This window comes from Phocoena sinus, chromosome 19 (assembly GCF_008692025.1).
Source record: "Phocoena sinus isolate mPhoSin1 chromosome 19, mPhoSin1.pri, whole genome shotgun sequence".
In the NCBI taxonomy this organism is placed as follows: Eukaryota; Metazoa; Chordata; class Mammalia; order Artiodactyla; family Phocoenidae; genus Phocoena; species Phocoena sinus.
Window position 1 is genome coordinate 42324081 of NC_045781.1, and position 25095 is coordinate 42349175.

A 25095-nucleotide genomic window follows, 5' to 3' on the forward strand; every position below is an offset into this window, starting at 1 on the left:
TTACTATAATTTCTCCCCAGTCGTCTTGATCCTATAGGTCCCCCTCCCCAGACTCCTGTGCTAGGGAAAGCTGTTCACGTTGAGGTGGGCTTTGGAAAGGCACCTGGCACCTTGTCTGCTGGGTTGTGGGTTCCTTATAAGTTCCAGTTGCCCTTCCTTTTCCTCCTTTCTTCCTTTCAGAGTGACATGGTAAAACTCATGGGCTAGAGAGTCAGAGCTGAGTTTGTTTGTTTGTTTAGATTTTTCTGATGTGGACCATTAAAGAAAAATAACTTTAAAAATATTTATTTATTTGGCTGCGCCGGGTCTTAGTTGCAGCATGTGGGCTCTTTAGTTGAGGCATGTGAACTCTTAGTTGTGGCGTGTGGGACCTAGTTCCCTGACCAGGGATCGAACCTGGCCCCCTGCATTGGGAGCATGGAGTCTCAGCCACTGGACCACGAGGGAAGTCCCAATGTGGACCATTTTTAAAGTCTTTATTGAATTTGTTACAATATTGCTTCTGTTTTGGTTTTTCGGCCACAAGGCACGTGGGATCTTAGTTCCCCGAGCAGGGATCAAACCTGCACCCCCTGCATTGGAAGGTGAAGTCTTAACCACTGGACCACAAGGGAAGTCCCAGAGAGCTGAGTTTAAATGCCATGTAAGAGTTACTTAGCCTCTCTGAGCCTCAGTTCCCTCGATGGTGATGGCATGTGCCACCGTAAAGGATGAAGGCAGGACTGAATCAAGTAAAGATGAGCCTGCAGCTCATTGTGGACATTCAGTGGGTGATGGTTACCCCGTTCCCATCTTTGCCTTAGAAACCTTGCATATACCTGTATCTGAATTAACCTCAGAGGGGCTTATCAATGCAGTCCGCTGATCAGACGTGAGAAATGGTATCGAATAAAGCTGATGTCTATTTGAGTAGGCACACCAGGCTTAGTAACAGAAGTTAGGACATTTATTTCAGTGTACAGTCAACTCTGCTATAACATATGTGTTCCTAGAAACCACCACGCTATGCCAAATCATGCAGTAAAAACCACAGGGCTTATGGGGAAAAATGGATTAGGGGTGTAACACTCAAAAATTTGTCAGTGACACAAATAGGAACCTAATAACGATGGTAGCATGGTTTTACACATGTTAAATGGTTGAGATCATAACACTACAATACATATGGCACATTTCCATGAGAAGACCTGAAGTCTGCTTGTGGAAGCAGGTGTTGGAAGGGTTGGAGCTTGTGAGTGTTGTCATGAAGTGGCACAAAGAGGGTTTTCTGAAATCAGATGGGAGATGTAACACCAGATATGGGTGAGTATGGTGTGTAGCATGCAGTAAAGTGAGGTTGCCGGCAGATAAGTATGGGTTTTGTGTATTTCTATACGACTGGGTTTAGCTGGGGGAAGTCTTCTGTGTTCAACTAGTGTGTTTTGAAGGCCGATTCATGCAAAGCAAACCCAAAATTCATAGTATGTTCCCTTATGTATCAATCACATTGGCATAGATTTGTGTTTTTAAAACAAGCATTTCAGTAGGACTGTACTAGCTTCCTGGCAGAGGTCACCTTCCCCTAGGCAGTACCCAAAAGTAGAAGTAAATAAAATCAATGTAAAACATAAAGGCTAATGGGACCATTAACATCCTTCATAAAATGGTAATCATTTTATAAACATAAATCTTTGCATCCCGTATATGTAGGTTACTGTATTCTAGGGAAGTGGAGTTATTGTCAGATTGCATTGAATGTGGGAATAACACGAGTGTGGGGACGGGTGGTCCTTGGCTGTATTTTGTAGTGATTTTGTCTTTGTCTTAACTCTTTGGTTCATCTGCTACCTTGTTGTTCTGCCATTAGCACAGATGAGCCACCCTCAGCACCCTGATCTCATAGTAACCCACACACAGACTGAGGGGTAGAGCAGCCAATAAATAGCAGTATGCTATGTTTCTTGATTCATCCAGATCTCTTTTAAAGATCCTCTGTAAATGAATCCTGTATTTTAAAAAGAAATGTGGGGCTTCCCTGGTGGCGCAGTGGTTGAGAGTCCGCCTGCCGATGCAGGGGACACGGGTTCGTGCCCCGGTCCGGGAAGATCCCACATGCCGCGGAGCGGCTGGGCCCGTGAGCCATGGCCACTGAGCCTGCGCGTCCGGAGCCTGTGCTCCGCGATGGGAGAGGCCACGACAGTGAGAGGCCCGCGTACACCAAAAAAAAAAAAAAAAAAAAAAAGAAATGTGATCATGAATATATATGATTCTAGGAGAACAGGGATAGTCATATAATTTGTGACTTTAAAAGGTAGTAGGCTAGGGACTTCCCTGGTGGCGCAGTGGTTGAGAGTCTGCCTGCGAATGCAGGGGACGTGGGTTCGAGCCCTGGTCTGGGAGGATCCCACATGCCGCGGAGCAGCTAGGCCCGTGAGCCACAACTGCTGAGCCTGCGCGTCTGGAGCCTGTGCTCTACAACGGGAGAGCCCGTGATGGTGAGAGGCCCGCGCACCGCGATGAAGAGTGGCCCCCGCTTGCCACAGCTGGAGAAAGCCCTCGCACAGAAACGAAGACCCAACACAGCAAAAATAAATAAAATAAATTAATAAACTCCTACCCCCAACATCTTCTTTAAAAAAAAAAAAAAAAAAAAAAGGTAGTAGGCTACAAGCGCTGGAGGGTCCATGGATGAGCTTTAGGAGAGGTCCGGGAATCCCAGAAATTGCACACACATTTTTGTTGGTGAGTGCATTTTGGAAGCTTTCATCACATTCCTAAAGGGCTGTTTGATCCCAAAATGGCCAAGAGACAGTGATTCACAAAAATCCATGGCAATGTAGATTCATATGGGTTGTTTAGGGAATTTAGCGTGATCTATGGGTTATCTAGTACTTTGAATCCATAAAGGGGAACTGTTACAGTGTTTTCAAGAAGCAGACGTGGGTGCCACCATCAGTGACAACGTGGAGCTTGTCTGACCAGCGGGTTGGTCTTGCATGTCGACTTTGATGTTACCTCTCACATTAGCCTAATAGTAGTGAATGACTCCTTTGAGCAAGGGCATATGCCTTTCACCGGTTGTCTCATGTCTCCCTTGACTTTATTTTGCAGATGGGAGCAGCGAGAGCTCCCCAACGGGCGTGTCTATTATGTTGACCACAATACCAAGACCACCACCTGGGAGCGGCCTCTTCCTCCAGGGTAAGGCTTGAACCAGTAAGACCCTAGGCTCTAGAACTGGCACCAAGAGTCCCCCATCAGCTTCTCCACCACTCACTGCCATGGCCATCTCTTTATTTCCCCCCACTCTCCTCCTTTCTCTCTTTATTTTCCCCTCCTCCTACAGTCATCCCCTTCTACATTCTCTGCTCTCTCTTTCTACTTTCCCTTCTTCCTACATGTGTTGTATTGGCCATGGGCTTTCTTAAGTGGTATTCAGAGCCCCCATGGATATTGGGTTCTGGAGGAAGGAGGGCTGGGGAGGCCTCCGGGGCCCTTGGTGTCTCACTGGCCTCAGTCATTTCACCTACAGAAATATCCTGTAGGGCCCGATTTTCAGTTTCTTTCTGCAGAGGTAGCAAAGTCCAGGGACATTTATCCTGGGTCCCTTGATTGCCGTTCCTACTCACTTACTTTAATTCTGCTCTCATTTCCTAGGACAGACTAGGAACATTTAGAGGATCTCTGGGGGAAAAAAGAGCACAAGGAAGCCAAGATAGAGAGGGTGTTGATGCATTTCATAGCGCCCTGTGTCCAACCAGCCCCTGGAGACAGTGTGCTTCTCGTTCAGCGGGCTTTGCGAGAACGCAGCTAAGTTCTCCAAAACCAGAGGATGAGTGAGGCTTCCAAGTGAGGGAAGAGTGTCCAAGTTCAAGGAGAAGGGGTTTGGTTCCCTGTCTGCCAGGGACAGAAAGTTCTTTCCACATGTGTCTCCCAGTCCTGAGAGCTTTCGAAAGGGAATGCATTCTGCTCTCAGGAAAGAATCACTTCCCAGTAAAGCAGCCATGAAGGGCTCCTACATAGAACATGAATGCTGACTTCCCCCTCTGAAGCTTGCGGAGGGAGAGGATGTCAGAGGTGGGCGTATCGGGAGAACCCCCGTGCTGTTTTGTTCACCTGTCAGGCGTGTGCCAGGCAAATATCACCTCACTTTCCAGTCCTACAAGTTTCCACGGATGGGCTGCTTTTAGTTTCAGTTTTCCAGTAGAATGTTTTTGTGTTTTCCTTTTCTTCCTTACCGTTCTGGAAATCACACTCATAATCCGCCATCCTTAGTTCTCACTCTGTTTCTCCTTTTACTTTAAGTCCAGGAAACTTACCAAAGATAAACATAGACTTCTTAGAAAAAAATTAAAACATTTTATTATGGAAATTATAGAAATTTTCATATTGAATTTTTCAAATATGTGGGACAAAGAATGCCCACACACTCAACACCTAGGTTCAATAATTATCAACTAATGGCCACTCTTGTTTCATCTATACCAGCGGTTGGCAAACTGTGGGCCTGTGGACAAAATCCAGCCTGCCACCTGTTTTGTAAATAAAGTTTTATTGGAACACAGCCCCTCTCATTTGTTTACTTATTGTCCATGGCTGCTTTTGTGCTCATTGGCCGAGTTGAGTAATTGTGATACAGACTGTAAAGCCTGCAAAGACTGAAATATTTACTTTTCGGCTCTTGGTAGAAAACATTTACCACCTCCTGCTGTGTAATCCTCACTCACCCCTCCCCCACCCCTGTTCTAGATCATTTTGAAGCAGATCCCAGACATCGTATCATTTTATCCAAATTTCAGTATATAGTTCTAAAAAGTGTTCTGTTATTAAAAGTAAAAACACTATGTTATTAACAGTATTTACCTACCACCATCAAACCCAGTGAGTAGTCAGATTTCTCCAGTTGTCTCACAAATTAATCATCAACTTTTAACAGGGCACATTGCACACTGGTATGTTGTGAATTTATAGAATGTATATATTTTTTTGGCTGTCTTTTTTGTTTTGAACTTTTGAATTTTATTTTATATATTTTTTATACAGCAGGTTCTTATTAGTTATCCATTTTATACATATTAGTGTGTATATGTCAATCCCAATCTCCCAGTTCAGCACACCACCACCACCACCCCGCCACTTTCCCCCCTTGGTGTCCATACGTTTGTTCTCTACATCTGTGTCTCTATTTCTGCCCTGCAAACTGGTTCATCTGTACCATTTTTCTAGGTTCCACATATATGCATTAATATGCGATATTTGTTTTTCTCTTTCTGACTTACTTCACTCTGTATGACAGTCTCTAGATCCATCCACATTGCTACAAATTACCCAGTTTCGTTCCTTTTTATGGTTGAGTAATATTCCATTGTATCTATGTACCACATCTTTTTTTTTACCACATCTTCTTGATCCTTTCGTCTGTCGATGGGCATCTAGGTTGCTTCCATGACCTGGCTATTGTAAATAGTGCTGCAATGAACATTGGGTTGCATGTGTCTTTTTGAATTATGGTTTTCTCTGGGTATATGCCCAGGAGTGGGACTGCAGGCTCATATGGTAATTCTATTTTTAGTTTTTTAAGGAACCTCCATACTGTTCTCCATAGTGGCTGTATCAATTTACATTCCCACCAACAGTGCAAGAGGGTTCCCTTTTCTCCACACCCTCTCCAGCATTTGTTGTTTGTAGACTTTCTGATGATGCCCATTCTAACTGGTGTGAGGTGATACCTCATTGTAGTTTTAATTTGCATTTCTCTAATGATTAGTGATGTTGAGCATCTTTTCCTGTGCTTATGGGCATCTGTATGTCTTCTTTGGAGAAATGTCTGCTTAGGTCTTCTGTGCATTTTTTGATTGGGTTGTTTGTTTTTTTTAATATTGAGCTGCATGAGCTGTTTACATATTTTGGAGATTAATCCTTTGTCCGTTGATTCATTTACAAATATTTTCTCCCATTCTGAGGGTTGTCCTTTCATCTTGTTTGTAGTTTCCTTTGCTTTGAAAAAGCTTTTAAATTTCACTAGGTCCCATTTGTTAATTTTTTATTTTTATTTCCATTACTCTAGGAGGTGGATCAAAAAAGATCTTGCTGTGATTTATGTCAAAGGGTATTTGTTCTTCCTATGTTTTCCTCTAAGAGTTTTATAGTGTCTGGTCTTACATTTAGGTCTCTAATCCATTTTGAGTTTATTTTTGTGTATGGTGTTAGGGAGTATTCTAATTTCATTCGTTTACATGTAGCTCTCCAGTTTTCCTAGCACTACTTATTGAAGAGACTGTCTTTTCTCCATTGTATATCCTTGCCTCCTTTGTCATAGATTAGTTGACCGTAGGTGCATGGGTTTATCTCTGGGTTTTCTGTCCTATTCCATTGATCTGTATTTCTGTTTTTGTGCCAGTACAGTATTGTCTTGATTACTGTAGCTTTGTAGTATAGTCTGAAGTCAGGGCATCTGGTTCCTCCAGCTCCGTTTTTTTCCCTCAAGACTGCTTTGGCAATTCGGGGTCTTTTGTGTCTCCATACAAATTTTAAGATTTTTTGTTCTAGTTCTATAAAAATAGCCACTGGTAATTTGAAAGGGATTGCAATGAATCTGTAGATTGCTTTGGGTAGTATAGTCATTTTCACAGTATTGATTCTTCCAATCCAAATCCATCTGCAAACAGTGACAGTTTTACCTCTTCTTTTCCAACTTGTATTCCTTTTATTTCTTTTTCTTCTCTGATTGCCATGGCTAGGACTTCCAAAACTATATTGAATAATAGTGGCGAGAGTGGGCATCCTTATCTTGTTCCTGAACTTAGAGGAAATGCTTTCAGTTTTTCACCATTGGGAATGATGTTTGCTGTGGGTTTGTCATATATGGCCTTTATTATGTTGAGGTAGTTTCCCTCTATGCCCACTTTCTGGAGAGTTTTTATCACAAATGGGTGTTGAATTTTGTCAGAAGCTTTTTCTGTATCTATTGAGATGATCATATGGTTTTTCTGATACAATTTGTTAATACAGTGTATCACATTGATTGATTTGCATACATTGAAGAATCCTTGCATCCATGGGATAAATCCCACTTGGTCATGGTGTATGGTCCTTTTAATGTGCTGTTGGATTCTGTTTGCTAGCATTTTGTTGAGGACTTTTGCATCTATATTCATCAGTGATATTGGCCTGTAATTTTCTTTTTTTGTACTATCTTTGTCTGGTTTTGGTATCAGGGTGATGATGGCCTTATATAATGAGTTTGGGATTGTTCCTTCCTCTGCAATTTTTTGGAAGAGTTTGAGGAGGATGGGTGTTAGCTCTTCTCTAAATGTTTGGTAGAATTCACCTGTGAAGCCATCTGGTCCTGGACTTTTGTTTGTTGGAAGATTTTTAATCACAGTTTCAATTTCATTACTTGTGATTGGTCTGTTCACATTTTCGATTTCTTCCTGGTTCAGTCTTGGAAGCTTATACTTTTCTAAGAATTTGTCCATTTCTCCAGGTTGTCCATTTTATTGGCATAGAGTTGCTTGTAGTAGTCTCTTAGGATGCTTTATATTTCTGCGGTGTCTGTTGTAACTTCTCCTTTTTCGTTTCTAATTTTATTGATTTGAGTCCTCTCCCTCTTTTTCTTGATAAGTCTGGCTAAAGGTTTATCAATTTTGTTTATCTTCTCAAAGAACCAGCTTTTAGTTTTATTGATCTTTGTTACTATTTTCTTTGTTTCTTTTTCACTTATTTCTGCTGTGATCTTTATGATTTCTTTCCTTCTACTAACTTTTGGTTTTGTTTGTTCTTCTTTCTCTAGTTCCTTTAGGTGTAAGTTTAGATTGTTTATTTGAGATTTTTCTTGTTTCTTGAGGTAGGCTCGTATTACTATAAACTTCCCTCTTAGAACTGCTTTTGCTGCATCCCATAGGTTTTGGATCGTCGTGTTTTTGTTGTAATTTGTCTCTAGGTATTTTTGATTTTCTCTTTCATTTCTTCAGTGATCTCTTGGTTATTTAGTAACGTATTGTTTACCCTCCATGTGTTTGTGTTTTTTACGTTGTTTTCCCTGTAATTGATTTCTAATCTCATAGCGAGCATTGTGGTCGGAAAAGATGGTTGATATGATTTCAGTTTTCTTAAACTTACTGAGGCTTGATTTGTGACCCAAGATGTGATGTCTCCTGGAGAATGTTCTGTGTGCACTTGAGAAGAAAGTGTAATCTGCTGTTTTTGGATGGAATGTCCTATAAATATCAATTAAATCTATCCGGTCTATTGTGTAATTTAAAGCTTGTGTTTCCTTATTAATTTTCTGTCTGGATGATGTGTCCATTGGTGTAAGTGAGGTGTTAAAGTCCCCCACTATTATTGTGTTGCTGCTGATTTCCTCTTATAGCTGTTAGTAGTTGCCTTATGTATTGAGGTGCTGCTATGTTGGGTGCATATATAATTATAATTGTTATATCTTCTTCTTGGATTGGTCCCTTGATCATTATGTAGTGTCCTTCCTTGTCTCTTGTAACATTCTTTATTTTAAAGTCTATTTTATCTGATATGAGTATTGGTACTCCAGCTTTCTTTTGATTTCCATTTGCATGGAATATCTTTTTCCATTCCCTCACTTTCAGTCTGTATGTGTCCCTAGGTCTGAAGTGGGTCTCTTGTAGACAGCATATATATGGGTCTTGTATTTGTATCCATTCAGCGAGCCTGTGTCTTTTGTTTGGAGCACTTAATCCATTCATATTTAAGGTAATTATTGATACGTATCTTCCTATTACCATTTTCTTAACTGTTATGGGTTTGTGTTTGTAGGTTCTTTTCTTCTCTTGTGTTTCCCACTTAGAGAAGTTCCTTTAGCATTTGTTGTAGAGCTGGGTTGGTGGTGCTGAATTCTCTTAGCTTTTGCTTGTCTGTAAAGCTTTTGATTTCTACATCGAATCTGAATGAGATCCTTACTGGGTAGAGTAATCTTGGCTGCAGGTTCTTCACATTCATCACTTTAAATGTATCGTGCCACTCCCTTCTGGCTTGTAGAGTTTCTGCTGAGAGATCAGCTGTTAACCTTATGGAAGTTCCCTTGTATGTTATTTGTCATTTTTACCTTGTTGCTTTCAGTAATTTTTCTTTGTCTTTAATTTTTGTTAGTTTGATTACTATGTGTCTTGGTGTGTTTCTCCTTGGGTTTATCCTGCCTGGGAATCTTTGCGCTTCCTGGACTTGGATGGGTATTTCTTTTCCCATGTTAGGGAAGTTTTTGACTGTAATCTCTTCAAATATTTTCTCGGGTCCTTTCTCTCTCTCTTCTCCTTCTGGGACCCCTATAATGTGAATGTTGGTGTGTTTAATGTTGTCCCAGAGGTTATCTTAGGCTGTCTTCATTTCTTTTCATTCTTTTTTCTTTATTTGTTCCACGGCAGTGAATTCCACCATTCTGTCTTCCAGGTGACTTGTCTGTTCTTCTGCCTCAGTTATTCTGCTATTGATTCCTTCTAGTATAGTTTTCATTTCAGTTATTGTATTGTTCATCTCTGTTTGTTTGTTCTTTAATTCTTCTAGGTGTTTGTTCTTTAATTCTTCTAGGTGTTTGTTCTTTAATTCTTCTAGGTCTTTGTTAAACATTTCTTGCATCTTCTCGATCTTTGCCTCCATTCTTTTTCCGAGGTCCTGGATCATCTTCACTATCATTATTCTGAATTCTTTTTCTGGAAGGTTGCCTATCTGCACTTCATTTAATTGTTTTTCTGGGGTTTTATCTTGTTCCTTCATCTGGTATATAGTCCTCTACCTTTTCATTTTGTCTCTATTTCTGTGAATGTGGTTTTCCTTCCACAGCCTGCAGAATTGTAGTTCTTCTTGCTTCTGCTGTCTGCCCTCTGGTGGATGAGGCTGTCTAAGAGGCTTGTGCAAGCTTCTTGATGGGCGGGACTGGTGGTGGGTAGAGCTGGGTGTTGCTCTGGTGGGCAGAGCTCAGTAAAACTTTAGTCCTCTTGTCTGCTGATGGGTGGGGCTGAGTTCCCTCCCTGTTGGTTGTTTGGCCTGAGGCGACCCAGTACTGGAATCTACAGGCTCTTTGGTGGGGCTAATGGCGGACTCTGGGAGGGCTCACTCCAAGGAGTACTTCCCAGAACTTCTGCTGCCAGTGTCCCCATCCCCACGGTGAGCCACAGCCACCCCCCGCCTCTGCAGGAGACCCTCCAACACCAGCAGGTAGGTCAGGTTCAGTCTCCTATGGGGTCACTGCTCCTTCCCCTGGGTCCCGATGTGCACACTACTTTGTGTGTGCCCTCTGAAAGTGGAGTCTCTGTTTCCCCCAGTCCTGTCGAAGTCCTGCAGTCAAATCCCGCTAGCCTTCAAAGTCTGATTCTCTAGGAATTCCTCCTGTTGCCAGACCCCCAGGTTGGGAAGCCTGACGTGGGGCTCAGAACCTTCACTCCAGTGGGTGGACTTCTGTGGTATAATTGTTCTCCAGTCTGTGAGTCACCCACCCAGCAGTTATGGGACTTGATTTTATTGTGATTGCGCCCCTCCTACCGTCTCATTGAGGCTTCTCCTTTGTCTTTGGATGTGGGGTATATTTTTTGGTGAGTTCCAGTGTCTTTCTGTCGATGATTGTTCAGCAGTTAGTTGTGATTCCAGTGCTCTCGCAAGAGCGAGTGAGCGCACGTTCTTCTGCTCCGCCATCTTGAACCATTCTCCCTATGACACATATATTTAAAAGTGGTGGTAACTCTGTAAGTGTGCTGGTTGCTTGCCTCTTAACCTCTCTGGTCTATAAGTTATTTAGACCTTGACCTGGTGAACGTTTGAATGGAATCTAAATGAAGATATTTAATGGTATCTTCTAAGAATGGCTGAGGATTTACTCTTCTTTAAATATTGAGGTGGAATACTAGACCCAACTTTCTTATTTTCAGGATAGTTTTAATGTTTTATTGTGAGATGGCTCAGCTCTGCACCCCCTATAGCCTATGAGTCCTTCCTGAGTTTTAGGCCCAGACCTTAAAGCCCCTGGCACTTAGTTCTGCTATGTAATAGGGAACCCAGAGAGAACAGAATGCTCAAGCTTTCATTGCTAATTAATGGGAGAAGTTCGGCCCTGGGGAAGTATTACCACGGTGAGAGCAACCTTGAAACTATAGATGGAGCCATTATATCAGCAGGCGTAGACATCCAGGAGCGAGATTGAACCAAAGGATTCAGTTTATCATGGCCGTCCCCTTCTGTCCCACCCGTGGGACACTTGTATGAAGACCAGTCGTTTTATCCAGGAGAAAAAAGTATTGGACCTGGTAGTTAAGGATGAATGCAGTAATTTGCTGTTTAGTCATTCTTAGGTGGCTCTCAAACTTGAGGTGAGCAGGGAGAGTGATCACCATAGAGCATGGTATTGGGGAGGCCTCACAGGGGGCTTAGACTTGGTCTTTAGGAAAGGCTGAAGGGTGGACTTCAGTGAGAAGAGGAAGGTGATCCAGGTTGGGAGAACAGTGTGAATGTAGAAGCTGTGTTTAGGGAATGATGCATGGAGCAGTTTTGCTGGAGTGGAGGGTTTGTGTGAAACAAAGATGCTCCAAGTGTGTACAGCAAGGCCCCTGGGTTTGGTGCAGATGCCCCCTGGAACCAAACAACATGGAAGGGCTGACCTGGCCTCCAACCACTGCTCTGTTTTTGTAGATTGTGATTCTGCATAAGATTTTACCTGCAACCAAGGGTGTGATTATGCTGCTTAGAAGTTTGAAATTCACCAGTGCAGAGGACTTCTAGTTAAACATATGGATCGAACATGTGTTTATTTCCATTCCTTCCTGAAAACCCACTAAAATAGCAATAAAGGTTATAAAAATGTATAATGATAAAGGAATGGGAGAGGAGAAAAAGCATATGGGAGATTGTAATCAGAGTTTAGTTGCTGATGGATAAATGGCAGAGTTGCGAAAGCTGAAACCCAAGCTTCCGGTGTGGGGTTTCCACCCGGAAGGCAGCCAATTTGCACCATGGAGCCCTGGAAATCCTCAGCGATCAGAAACATATGGGGTGTGTGTGTGAATGTGTATGTGTGTGTGTACGTGTAATGAGACAAAAAACTTGGAAGTTTAAAATTTGTGCAGGGAACAGCTAGACTTCTAGTTGTCACCCATCGCTCCCAACCCTCTGCCATGTGTATGTGTGCACACACAGACATGCACACACACACACACATGTTCACATACACGCACGTGAGTACTGCTAGCGTAAGAAGTTCCTGGGAGAGTAGAACCAGTGTGGAGAACACAGCCATAGCCGAAGGCAGAGATGAACTCAGGAAAAAAGGATTAAGTGAGGATGCTATCTCCAGGGTAAAGACTGGAAGGTTTTTTTTGCTGGGGAAAGTGACCAGTCTAAGGGAAGAAAACTATAGATTGTGATATTTGGGGATCTTCTAGTGAAACAGCTGAGTGAATCCAGAAATCAACTTTTAGACCTTTTAACACTCAGGTGTGAGGGTTGACATAAAGGTATCTTCGGACATGCAGGGTTTCAAAAAATTAACTTTGGTGCATCCTTTCTCAGAAACTCCTAGATGATTTCTTCTACCAGACAAGAGGAAACAGAGAAAGAAGTCCTGAGATGCAGGACACAGGAGACTCCATTCAGGGGCCAAGAGGAGGGTGAGGGAAGATGACTCAGGGCAGGAATGTAGAGCAGGCAGGCCTGGAGGACAGCTGTCCACGCTGGACAAAGGGTGCCTGCAGAAATGAGGCCCAGAGTTAAGTGATCCTGGGAGGCCACCAGCCCTGTCAGAATCTGGGGGTGAATTTGTGATAGGTCCTTGAAAACCAAGCAGAATAAAACACGCAGTTCTTAACTCTAGAGAAAAAGAATAAAAGTGTACAAGTAAGCAAATGTATGTATAGTATTCTACAAAGTCATAATCCAAACTCTGAATATTGAGTTAATGATGGTTTTCTAGATTGGGAGGATGGGGGAGGAGAGAGCATTGTGTGTGTTGGGGGGTGGAGTACAAGAACTAAATCCTCAGCTTTGCTAGTGGAAAGTCCATAAGTCATATCTAATTTGGCAGAACTCAAGAAATTATGGAGTAAGCATTTATTTAGAAGTACGACTGTCAATAGAAGAAGCAGTCAAGAGCTGAAAGTAGTTGTTGCCTCTGGGGAGCAGAAATCAGCAGTGGGGAGAAGGAGGGCGGGAGACTGCTTTTCATTGTATCTCCTGTAGTACTGTTTGTGTTTCAAACCATAGATATGTGATTCCTTTGCTAACAAATAAAAATACATAAAAATCACTGGTTGGGAGAATTTATGAGAAAGGTGGGAAGGTTCCAGATTATTGTGAGCCTTGAATACTGATTCAAGGTTTTGACTCGAGCCTGACATAAGGAGTCAGTCTGCTGGGGTTACCCTGATGGCGGTTTATTGGCTGGATTGGATAAGGAGATTAGTTCAGAGACAGTTGGACAGTAGAAATGGAAAGTGCAGGGCAGGGAGACGAAATAAAAAGAAGCCCTCGGGCTGAGTGGCTTACTGACATCTGTAGGAAAGGAAGAGTCGGGAATGATGGTGTTGTTTTATCCCTGGGAGGAGGACTGATGCAGGGAGCACGGAAAAAGGCTCAGGTTTGGGGCGAGAGGGATGGCGTTTAGTGGAATCCAAACTGGCAGCAGGTCAGGACGGCAAGGCAGTCCAGCAAGCGGAATTCAGACGCAGTCTGTGAACAGGGACTGGGACTACTTGAGGAGAAGCCATTTTTAGGGAGGCTTTGAGTTTGAAAGAATTGTTGAAGAGGTGGCAACAAAAGTCAGCTAGGAGGCTAACCCTGAAAGCTGAGGAAAGTATCAGACCAAAGCGCCATAGTCATGTGGATAAGATCAGAATTCAGAGATGGTATGACAAGGTAGTTAGGGAACAAAGACCCTCCCACACTTTGGAATCATACAGTGTAATCCATTTTGGGTTCCTTTTGCATTGGGTTAACCCCGTTTTCTTCAGTGGTATCTCTCTCTTATTTTTTTAAAACTCCTTTTCTCCCCTTCTCCTTTCAAATTTATAATGGAAAATTCAGGCATACAGTAAATTTGAGAGAATAGCAATGAATCCCTTGTAACCATTGCCTGGTTCTAACAGTTAATATTTTGTTTTATCTGATCTTCCCACTTTTCAGGGGAGGGGACCAATGAATTGTAAAGCAAATCCCAGTCATCATATCCTTGGATCCATAAATACATCACATACACCTCTAACAGATGAGTGTTTTGTTCTAAACATAACCAAAATACCATTATCCCACCCAACACTATTAACAATATTTCCTTACTTATGTCATACGCAGTCTGTGTTGCGTTCTCCCCAATTGTCTTAAAAATGTTTTAACGCTTGATTTGTTTGAATCAGATCCAAACTCAAGATCAACACATTGCTTTTGGCTGATCTCATAAGTCTCTCTTAATCTATAAGTTCCCCCACCCTTTCTTGTTTTTTTCTGGCTGTTTATTTGTTGAAGATCCTGGGCATCTGTCTTGTAGAATTTCTCACATTCTGGATGTGGCTGATTGTGACTCCTGGTGTTGTGTTACATGTTCCTTTATTCCTTATCTTTCCTGGTAAACTGGTCGTTAGATATGGAGGCTTAATTAGATTCAAATTCATTTTTGAAAATTGAAATATAATTTACACACAGTGAGATAAACAGATCTTAGTTATACACTTCACTGAGCTTTGACAAATGCATACACTTATGTAACTCACACTCCATCAAAATGTAAAATATTTCTATCACCCTGCGGAGTTCCCTTTCTTACTTTCTTTTGATCACTTCTTCCATGTGTATGTGGAAATCAAGTTACACCTACCAAGCACAGCTGAGGATTTTTACTCTCTGCTCTAGCCCTGCCTTGCCCATGGATATTTTAGGGCCAACTCTGGAAAGATTGCTTCCTCAACAAAAGATAATGTGGAGAGTCCTGCTGTCATTTGCACCAACTCTTCTTCTCGTGGTCATGCAACGTATTTTCACTGGCACCTTATATCAGGATAATTTCAGTTTCAAGGAACAAAAATTGGGATCCAAATTGGCTTGAATAATGAAGAGAATTCACTGCCTCATGTAACTAAAAAATCTAGATGTAGATCCTGGTTTCAAGTGAACCATGATCCAGTGGCTCATCAGTATCCCCAAGAGACTGGCTTTTTTTCCCCATTTTTCTGCTCTGCCATCTACTGGGTCAACTTCATATTGTGTTTGGGTCCAAGATGGCAGCCAGTCCCAGGACTGCATACTTTCTCAGTCATATCTGGCAAAGAAGAGAGACTATAGTCTTCCCACCATAACTAGCAAAAGCCATGAGATTCATCCTGATGGGCTCAGCACAGGTCACTTGCCCACTCCTGGTCCAGTCAACACTTCAACTCCAGGGTTGGGAGTACAGTCAGGTGCCCCAGAGCCACTTGGATCTCTGACATGGAAATCAGGAGCTGTTGGTAAAGAGGGATGGGTTGCTGGTGGGGGCAACCACAGATGTCTGCTACGAGCATCTAAGCCCTAGAAGCCTCCGTGACTGGAGCCCACCTGGCTGTGCCTTCCCGGAGGAGCTGAACTCCTGTGCCAGACCCCACACCAGACCCTTCCTCACCCTCCTCCTTGCCAGCCATCCTGAGATTTCTCTAGCATTTGAGCGGAGGGGTGAGGCGGTCACTGTATTCATTCTGAGCTTGATGTTTGCAGCTGGGAGAAACGCACAGACCCCCGAGGCAGGTTCTACTACGTGGACCACAACACTCGGACCACCACCTGGCAGCGCCCCACGGCCGAGTACGTGCGGAGCTATGAGCAGTGGCAGTCCCAGCGCAACCAGCTCCAGGGCGCCATGCAGCACTTCAGCCAAAGATTCCTCTACCAGGTGAGCGGCCGGGGGACAGCCACGAGGGAGGGGAGCCTCCCAGCGGCCACGCACATTCTCCGTCGACCTGTTTGGTGAGCAGGGAAAATGGTGGCTAGAAATGTCAGTGCTCTGACACTGGAGATTTTACTCATCACAGTGAAATTCCTCAAACTCCAGTGTTTCTAACTTAGTGACTCAATGTCCACCTTCTGTGTTTATGGACTCAGTACATGTATCTGAAACTGAATTCCCCCATCTTTCTTCCAGGACTGGATTTCTCTTCTGGTCCCTCCATCCAAGTCCATTTACCCAGACTTGAGACCTGAAGATTGCTGTGACCTCTCCCATACCTTGCCTTTTCAAATCAAAGCAGTCACCCAAATCCTTCCCTTTCTATTGCTGCTACTGGTTTTCTTTAGATGTTTATTATCTGACAGGTTCTGAAGGATGGAGGGACCTTAAAGTTCATCTGGATTTGGGGTGGGCAAACTATGGCCTTTGGGCCAAACGGGCCCCCAGCTAGTTTTGTAAATAAAGTTTTATCAGAACACAAGCACACCCCATAGTGTGGGTATTGACTGTGGCTGCTTTCATGCTACAATGGCAGAGTTGAGTAGCCACAACAAAGACCAGGTGGCCCATAAAGCCTAAAATATTTTTGTGGCCCTTTACAGAAAAAGTGTATTGACCACTGGTCTAGATCAGCCTCCTTCTATCTGATTCCTGATTTTTCTCTGTCCCTCCCACCTGAATGATTAAGGCAGGCTTGGAATTGTCTCTTTGCTGTCATTCTCTCTCCTCCAATCTGTACTGCCTGTTTCTAGCAGAGCAGTCTTCAAATATCGCTGTCATTTTGTCACTTTTTTTTTTTCTTTTTAACTTTTTGGCCGTGCCACGCAGCTGTGGGATCTTAGTTTCCGAACCAGGGATCAAACCTGGGTCCCCTGCAGTGGAAGCTCGGAGTCCTAACCACTGGACCACCAGGGAATTCCCCGTTTTGTCACTTTAAAAAAAAATCACTGTGGAAGATTTAAGGAATGGGGCTTTGCTCTACATTATTAATCACTGGCTCAAAACCTTCTGTGGTCATTACCTACAGAATAACATTTAAACCTTCTAGTCCAGAAGTCAGAGTGTTGTGGTCCCAAATTAACTGTCTAATGGTCTCCCATACTGGGTCCCTTTAGGAACATTCCTTCCTGGGTCTCTGTCTCATTAGAGCCCCTACCAGCAGCCTGGTGCTTGATGGGGAGCCCAGCCACACAGCTTCTTTGGCAGAGAGAAGTGGGATTCCTAAGTGGGAACTCTGATTACATTTTCTCAGAGCCCCTTGAACATGAAGCTTTGTTCCCCCTGCAGTGGAACCTGCACAAGGTGTGGTATATCGGAAGTTGGAAACTTTTTGAGCTGGTCTAGGACATCACCACGTTTAACTCACATTGTTTCTATTTGAAATGAACTTTAACCCCACAACCCATTTCTAAATGCTCAGAAAACCTGTAATTCCAGTTAATAACATTCATCATCAGCTTTGCCATCATTTCCAGCTCTTTCTCTGCTCACCCAAAGCAGGAGCTACCCCATCATCCAGAAGGCATGGTGGCATTGGCCTTGGCTGGCTTGTTCCTTCTTCTGTCTGTGGGGGCTGATTGCTCATCATATAGTGTTTCCTTAGTATGGATGAGCAGAGAGTCTGGTGTTTGTCACATTGAGTTGCCTCCAAGGTCAGCTATGATGCCTGGCTACAACCCGTGCCCAGTGGTCTACCTGGTACAGCACTGCTGGGTATCTGGCTTCCCACTCCACAGCCCCCTTCATACATGCCGGACATCTGGTTCTGGCATGTTTCAAAATTGGATGGAATCTGGTCCTTCTCTGCATTTCAGAAATTATTTCTTTTGAGCTGGGCCCCAAAGACTTTCCCTGCCATTTTCTTGGCTGCAAAACTGGAAAGGTCTGGGCATCTTTGTCCTTTGACTTAGAGGCAAGGATGCGTTTTAGGAGTCTCACATGGTTTTGTCTCCCTGCTTACCCGACTTCTTAAATTAAAAAAGAAAACTCCATTGAAGGACTCTTTTTTTCCCTACCCTCCCATGCACTGTGTAGGTTCTGTCAGTTGACCCAGATGTTTGGTGTGTGAAAGGGAAGATTCTGGAGCTCGCGTCTGCTCGGTCGTTTGGAGCCTTCATTTCTCTCTCCTGCCTCTCTCATTTTAGCAATATCATTCCAGGCCTGTAGAGGTAGAACTTTGACTTGGAGTGTCCCCAAAAGTAAAAATTCAGCACTTAAAAGAAAACGTTCTTTCTGAGTCCTCTAACATGGCTTTCTCAGCTTGGCTGGGGATCCAGGAGGGTTCTGGATGGAGGTGCTGGTTCCCTTTTGTTCCTGAAACAAGACCCATATTGAAAAACGTGGTAGGAATCTTTTTTGGGTCAGCTTTCAATGTCTCTCTGTTGATTCCCCTCCCCTCTGGGTTTGGTTTACCCCTCTTGTTTGCTATGGTGCCATGTCCTGGTTACAAGTAAGAAGAGTCGCTTTCATAGAGTTATTTTGGGGTTTGGCCTTGGCCCAGGGTTTGACTCGGAAGACTTAAGAGCTGATACCATACCATTGGCTTCCCCTCCCCCTCCTGCTGCTGCTGCTGGACTGAAACCAGGCCTTGTTCTTCTTTGCTGCCTGCAGAGAACACGAAATACAGTTCAATATGGGAAATCAAGGGAATCCCAGATGGCAGTGTCCTGCATTCCTTCCTGCCTCAATGCATACCTTTTTCGGGGGGGCCTCGCTGTTATCATCCCCTTATCTCTGACAAGTTTCCCTCTCCTGACACCCCAGTGTGCCGTTGTTACTCGTGATCATCGTGCACATACTTGCGCTTGGCCGCTGCAGCTTCGATTTGCCCTCTGTTTTGTGGTCCTGCTGCGGTCCACCGAGCATGCCCAGCCCCGTCGTGTGCATCTTGTAATTGCGACGGGACTCTGCTTGCAGCCTACTACTGTTTCTGTGGCGACTCCTCCGCCATTCCTGCCTGATCCTCCCCTGATAATCAAAGGTGTAGCCAGTGTTGGCAAGACTGAAGCAAACCATCCTGCGGCTCCTAACGTATGGACGCCAAAGTGCTTTATCCAGAAACAGACAACTTGTTTCTTGCTCTGCAAAGAGCCCCTTGGAGCAAATTCTCAAGCACCTGGGTTTTGTTCTGTGCCCAGTGGGTGCATCCTTAAAAACAACAACAACAAAAAAGGAGCCTGCCTTCCACACTGTAACCTCTGCCCTTCCCAGAGCTTGTCTTGCCCTCGGCTGTGTTTGCTAGACATTCTTTATTTCTGAGTTTGTATCTTAAAATATTACTGGAACTAAATGCTTTTAGTCCCTAAGGGACTTGAACTCACGTGAGCCCTCTGGCTCATGGCCTGCACCCCAGTTCTTCCAGCCCAGGGACGGTTACCAGGAAAATTATTCAACAGCATTCCTTTCTCTTCCTAATAATAAAGGAAACTGTCTTGTCTCTTAGAGTCACCTGCACATCCCAGGATCTCTTCTCTGACCGCAGTCTCCTCCCCCGCCATACCCCTTTCTCTGTGCTTTTCCAGCCATGCTCCAGGTAACACTTGGGATCTCTCATTTCAGGGGAAGGTGTGGCAGGAGAGAAGGGGCAGTTGGTTGGCTCACTGGAGATGTGGGGTTTTTGGGTTTTGGTTTTCTGGCCAGGATATATAGCTTTGAATTTTTTGTGTCTTCTTGGCTTCTGTTCACTTCCTTTAAACATTTTTCAAGTTGTACTATATACATCAGGGAAGAAATATCCAAAATACTCAAGTGCTTTGCTTTAACTGTAAGAGGTAAAATGATTATGAGCGTCAGCTTCCACTGACCCATTTCACGTGTTGCTTGTGTTTATCAGTCTTTGGTCTCTCACCCTTCCTGTCCGCCTCCTCTTCTCTCCGCCTCTAGGGATGAGAATGAGAGGATACCAAAGACATTTTTCAAAAAGCCACCTTCATGAAAGAGAGCCAACACTGTGTGAACATTTAATTTCTGACATTAAAAAAAAAAAAGGCAAAGATTAAGAAAGGGGCCGTTAAACATTTTTTGTTTCTAGTTCAGTGCAGGTCACGAAGCGTGTCAGAAAAAAGACCTTTTGGTGTGTTGATTTGTAGAGTCAGGCAAGAGACGACTGTAAGCCCGCTGAAGCCCTGTTGGTACCAGTTGGGAGCTTATTTCCCAGCAGAGCTGCTGAATGCTTTGCAGATCATCCACTTACTCTGGTGGGGGAGAAAAAAGGCCTGAATCAGCCAAAACAATCGCACCAAATGCTGCTGCTTTTAATTTCTTAGAATGACCTTTTCTATAGCCCTTCCCTTTTGCGAGGACACTGGTCCAGCTCAACGTCACCCGCCGCCTCCTACTTGGCTTCATTGTCTGAAGCGCGTGCATGTTTCACAAGGTAGTTCCTTCCCTTCTGTTGCCGCGTGTTTTTTGTACCCACTGTTCTTGTTATGTATTAACTACGAAAAAGGTGGAGGAGCTTGGGTTTTATGACATGCCAACTCCCCTCACCTCGCCTCTCCTCCACACACATACCATAATAACCACCGTGAATTGGGGAAGTTTTCTTTCAGCAGCCCTCAGACGAATCGGAACAGTGGTGGGGGTCGTAAGCACACCCTCGAGGCTGAGGGCACCATGCCCTAAATCCAGGACAGCCCGGCTTCCTGCACCTTCGAGCAGTTTCGCTCTGCCTGGTTAGGAGGCCCTCTGCTGGAAGGGGGCTCCGTCCCATCAAGGAACCTATGGTTTCAAGACTGAAATGTCTTTGTTGGAACTTGCTTTGGAAGAGTCACTTGTAGCTGCCACCTCAGAAAGAAAGTTTCTCTGTCCTTTCAGCGGGGGGTGGAGGGACGGCCGTGGAAGGGGGTTCGTTGGCAGTTGAGTTCTACCAATGTTTTCTCAAGCCGAGACTGAGCTCCATTCATCCTCCTGCCCGTGTGTGGCTCCACCGCCCCCAGACGGGGCCCGCCAGGCAGCCTGAAGTCTGCATTGAGAACTTGATCCCCCTCATGTAACAATTAAATTTTAGTAAGTGAAATAAAAATGCTTTGGCACAAAAAAAAAAAAGAAAAAAAGGAAAAAAAAGGAGAGAGAGAAAGCAAGCCAGCGGGGAACAATACTTGTTTTATTTCAGTGTGAAGAGTCTTTGACAGCACCCCTGTTCCCTGCAGGCTATGAGAACTCTTGGGCCACTGCAGCCCTGCCCCAGGGACCCCGCAGCAGAGTGAGGCTGGGGGTGGAGGTTCTAATGTAAACAGTGACCCTGAAGGCCCGGAGTCAGCTCCCCCTTCTTTCTCCTGTCTCCCCTTCTCTCTCTCCCTCTCTGTCTCTCTGTCTCTGTCTCTCTCTGCCTCTGTCTCTGTCTGCCTCTGTCTCTGTCTCTCTGTCTCTGTCTGTCTGTCTCTGTCTCTCTGTCTCTGTCTCTCTGTCTCTGTCTCTCTCTGCCTCTGCCTCTGTCTCTGTCTCTCTGTCTCTCTCTGTCTCTGTCTCTGTCTCTGTCTCTCTCTCTGTCTTTGTCTCTCTCTCTCTCTGTCTCTCTCTCTCATCGTCTCGCCCCCAGCCCCACCTCCCCAGACAGACGCACACAGAACACTGAACAACTTCAGGTTCAGGCTGGAGGAGAAGAAAGGTGCTTTGTGAAGGGAAGCAAAACATTCCTGGGGGAGGTGAGGGGCCCGGGGCCTGAATGGCCCTCAGTCTGCCTCACACCGCTGCTCCCTCTCCCCGCGCCCAGGAGGGAGGAGGGCCCAGCCCCCAGCCAGGAAGCTCTGGGCGTGGGCAGGGTTTGTGGGAATGATTTCATTGGAAAGGCCTGCGATATTTTTTCCCCTCCCGTGTGTGGTTCTTGGAGAAAGTTGGAGGTGGTGGTGATTTCAGCCGCCTTGGCCGCCTTGAGCAGTAGCCGAGCGGCTGATGCACCGGCCGGCCGCGCTTTGCCGGGTAGCCCCGCTCCGGGCTCCCGGCCTGGCCTGGGGGCGTCCTGGCCCACCTTCCTCTGCACACTTCTCCCTCCCCCTCGCTCCACCCTCTCCACAACCCGTCTGGGCCCTCAGCGTGCAGGGTTCATTTTTGGTTTTTCTTCTTCTTTGAAGACTTTCGAGAGGAGCAGATGCCACCTAAGTCCCCGCCGTATACTCTGCAAAGTGCTAAAATGTGGAAACCAGTCCTTGGCATTTTTATTTTTATCGATTGATTTATTTTTAAGCAGTGGCCTTTTTTTTTTTTTTAACTTCTGTGTTCTGCTGTGTTTCTTGTGTTTAGTCTTCGAGTGCTTCCACTGACCATGACCCACTGGGCCCCCTCCCTCCTGGCTGGGGTAAGTACTGAATTCTCCTTCTGTGCTGATGCTTTGTTGTGCTCTGTCCTCTTTCCCTGCACATCTTCTCCCTTCCCTGCCTCGGTTCCCTGTTTCTATTCTCTCCAGCACACCCTCTGGGGATACCCAGCTGGAGAAGTTGCAGGTGATGGAGCTGGAAGGTTGGGAAAGTAACTGAGTTCCCCTGCACCCCTATAGCGCTCACCTGCCACAGCTGCAGTGGGGTGACCCTATGAGAGAAATCCCCCAGCAGCCTTGGGACTGTTGGGTTGTGGTGCTGACTTTCAAGGTGTCTCCTCAAGAATCCATCCTATTTGATGAAGGCATTTTGACACTGGCTGATTCCCAGATGCATTTGTTTCAGGTCCGTGGCTGTCTGCTTAGACACCTTACCAGACCTTTCTTTGCAGCTGAGATGTTGGAGGACTTCAGCCTGATTTTGACTTCAGCCGCCTTTTTATTTATGATAACGGCTGTGAAAGGGGCCAGAGGGAAACAGATAAGAGAGTTGAGTGAGGGCTGGTGATGTTATGGAAGTGCACTGTTGCTAGTTTATGATGTCGTACTGGATTCTCCTTGTCACTGGAGAACTCCAAGTCCTTGGTGTGATTTGCCAATAATGAGTTAGAGGGATGCACAGCCATGACTTGGTGAGACGGTGTGCCTTATGGCTATTCTGGGAAGGAGTGGCCATTTACAAAGGGGTCGTGAGAGATGGCAGGACCCAGCGCATTCTGCAGCTCTGAGCTGGGTCAAGGTTTTGTTCAGCATGTACAACAGGAGCCCCTGGGAGCTGAAGAGGGCCGTTTTTGCAGGAATTGTTGTGGGTCAGGTTTAGTTTGTTTGTTAGGCCAGCAGAAGACAGCGAATGCTGGTTTGATGGTGTTCACAGGTAGTATTAAAAAAGGCCGGGGTGTGCTCCCCAACAAAGACGAAGAAGCTGACAATGATAGGAAAAGCATCACCTGGAAAAATGCAGCTTTTGAACTGGATCCTCTACATCTCTCCATACAGTCACAACTACTCCCTGGTAGTAATTTGCAGGGTTGCATCAACCCCTATGGCCCTGCAGGGTATCAGTTAGTCAATTACCACTGCGTGCCAGGGCACTTGGAAAGGCCTCCTAGCCCTCCTAAAGGAAAAACTCAGATAGCGAGGCCTCCACACAGTTCTTGACTTTTCAGCGGGGTAATCCCTTAGGCACACAGCTGATCCACCCGGCTCCCTGAACTGATGAAAGGTCACTGTTCACTGCTGTCTCAGAGATTGACAGCAAGTCAAATGTGAGAGGGTCAAACATAGGATCCCTGGCTGGGCAGGGGAAGACTCATCCGATGAAATAAGAATCTGTAAGGCTATCTGGCAGACCCTGTGAACTAGAGCAGGGGACCCAGAATTGTTCCTGGATCTGTAGAGTCAAGTGGTTTATTTCTGTACCAGTTCTGCTAAACGGTGGTCACCAAGTAAGAGCAGTTTATAGGGTCTCAAAAACAGCTCCTAGAAGCCAGGTGTGAAATATTTGAGATGGGAATAGGAGCCATGGTCGGAGTCAGTGCTGTTTACAAATGATCAGGAGAACACACAAGACTGTAATGATATGAAACTGAGAGGAAAAGAACATCTGGCCGAGGGCCAGGGAACCTTCCTGATCAAATCCTTTGGGCTTTGTGTTAGCTTCCCCAGGGCTGTGGCAGGGTCATCTCCCCTGGGGGAGTTAAGATTGAACAGAAAGTATAGCAAAACCAAAGGAGAGTTTCATTTAGTGCAACCCTGCTGCCAAGTCTCCTGTGCTCAGTCCTGGGTCCCTTTCTGCTCCTCTAGGAGAGATCCCACATTTTCCCTGAGCACCGACCCAGGGGTCAGAGCACCTGAGGTTTAAGATCCACATCGTCTCAGCTGCTCTGACCCTGGGCATGTGACTGAATGCTCCCGAGTCCATTTCTTCCTAAATGGGGTCAAGCTAGATGTCACCTAAGGACTTTCCCAGCTCCCAGACTACGACCTTGCATGCAGCAAGGTGGTTCCAGTGGGCCATGAAAGGCCTCCACGCAGCAACAAGGGCACTTCCCGGCTGGACAGATCCACCCGCCTCGGCTTTGGCCCTTGGGAGAGAACACGCGGGAGGATCTAGTTCAAAGCAGAAGCTTCCGGGCTGGGAGCAGCTCCTTCTTCCCCTCAGAACCCTGTTGGGAAGCCGGTCTTCTGTGGGACAGTCCCACGGGCTGTTCTGAGGTGATGGTAGCTCTGTAGCAATCCCAGTCACCTTCTTTTTTTTCTTTCAAGTCTCTTGTTTTTGAAATTTCCATCAAGTAGTGGATACCAGGTAAGTCAGACAGAGACCAGGACCATGGGTTGATACTGTGAACATTGCAGCCTGCTACTCAAGGGGAGGGGGCTGGGCTCCCTAGTTCTGCATCTATTTCAGCTTTTGGTTTCCCTGTAGCTTCTGGAACTGATGATTTTTATTTCTTTAATTTCTCCCTGTCATCGTAAAAGAGGGAGGGCCATGAGCATTGTTTGTTTTCAGGACAGAAACAGGTTTGAAAGCCCAGGAACTTTGAACTGGGAAAGGTGACGCTCTTGGTTTCGGAGTCTTGCTCCAGTCTTGCCTGCCATCCACCTGGAGCTGATGGGCACCCCTTTCAATCCCTCTTAAAGACCAGAATCACCAGCTGGAGTTGAGTTTGCCCCTGGAGCCCAGAGTTTCTCCCTCAAACAACTCAGCGCCATTGTTAGTACACCAGTAAAAGGGCAAGAGGATCAGTGTTGTCCAGAGAATAGAGAGAATGTCTGAGCTCCCCAAACACAGCCCCATCTCGAAGCACACACTTAGGTATAAGACCAGGATGGCACTGTAAGTGCCCACAACCCCAGGGGTCTCTTGGCATGTGTGCAACAT

General features: G+C 45.2%; 1 protein-coding gene across 2 annotated transcripts in view; it reads left to right on the plus strand.

Annotated features, from left to right (window-relative positions):
- The window catches only part of WWP2 (WW domain containing E3 ubiquitin protein ligase 2), a 151731-nt gene that overhangs the window by 114374 nt on the left and 12262 nt on the right, over positions 1-25095 (plus strand). For both annotated transcript variants that reach the window (XM_032611982.1, XM_032611984.1), the window contains 3 exons: positions 3091-3180; positions 15673-15847; positions 22142-22196. In XM_032611982.1, the coding sequence (XP_032467873.1) occupies positions 3091-3180; positions 15673-15847; positions 22142-22196 (320 nt within the window). The remainder of the gene's footprint in view (positions 1-3090; positions 3181-15672; positions 15848-22141; positions 22197-25095) is intronic.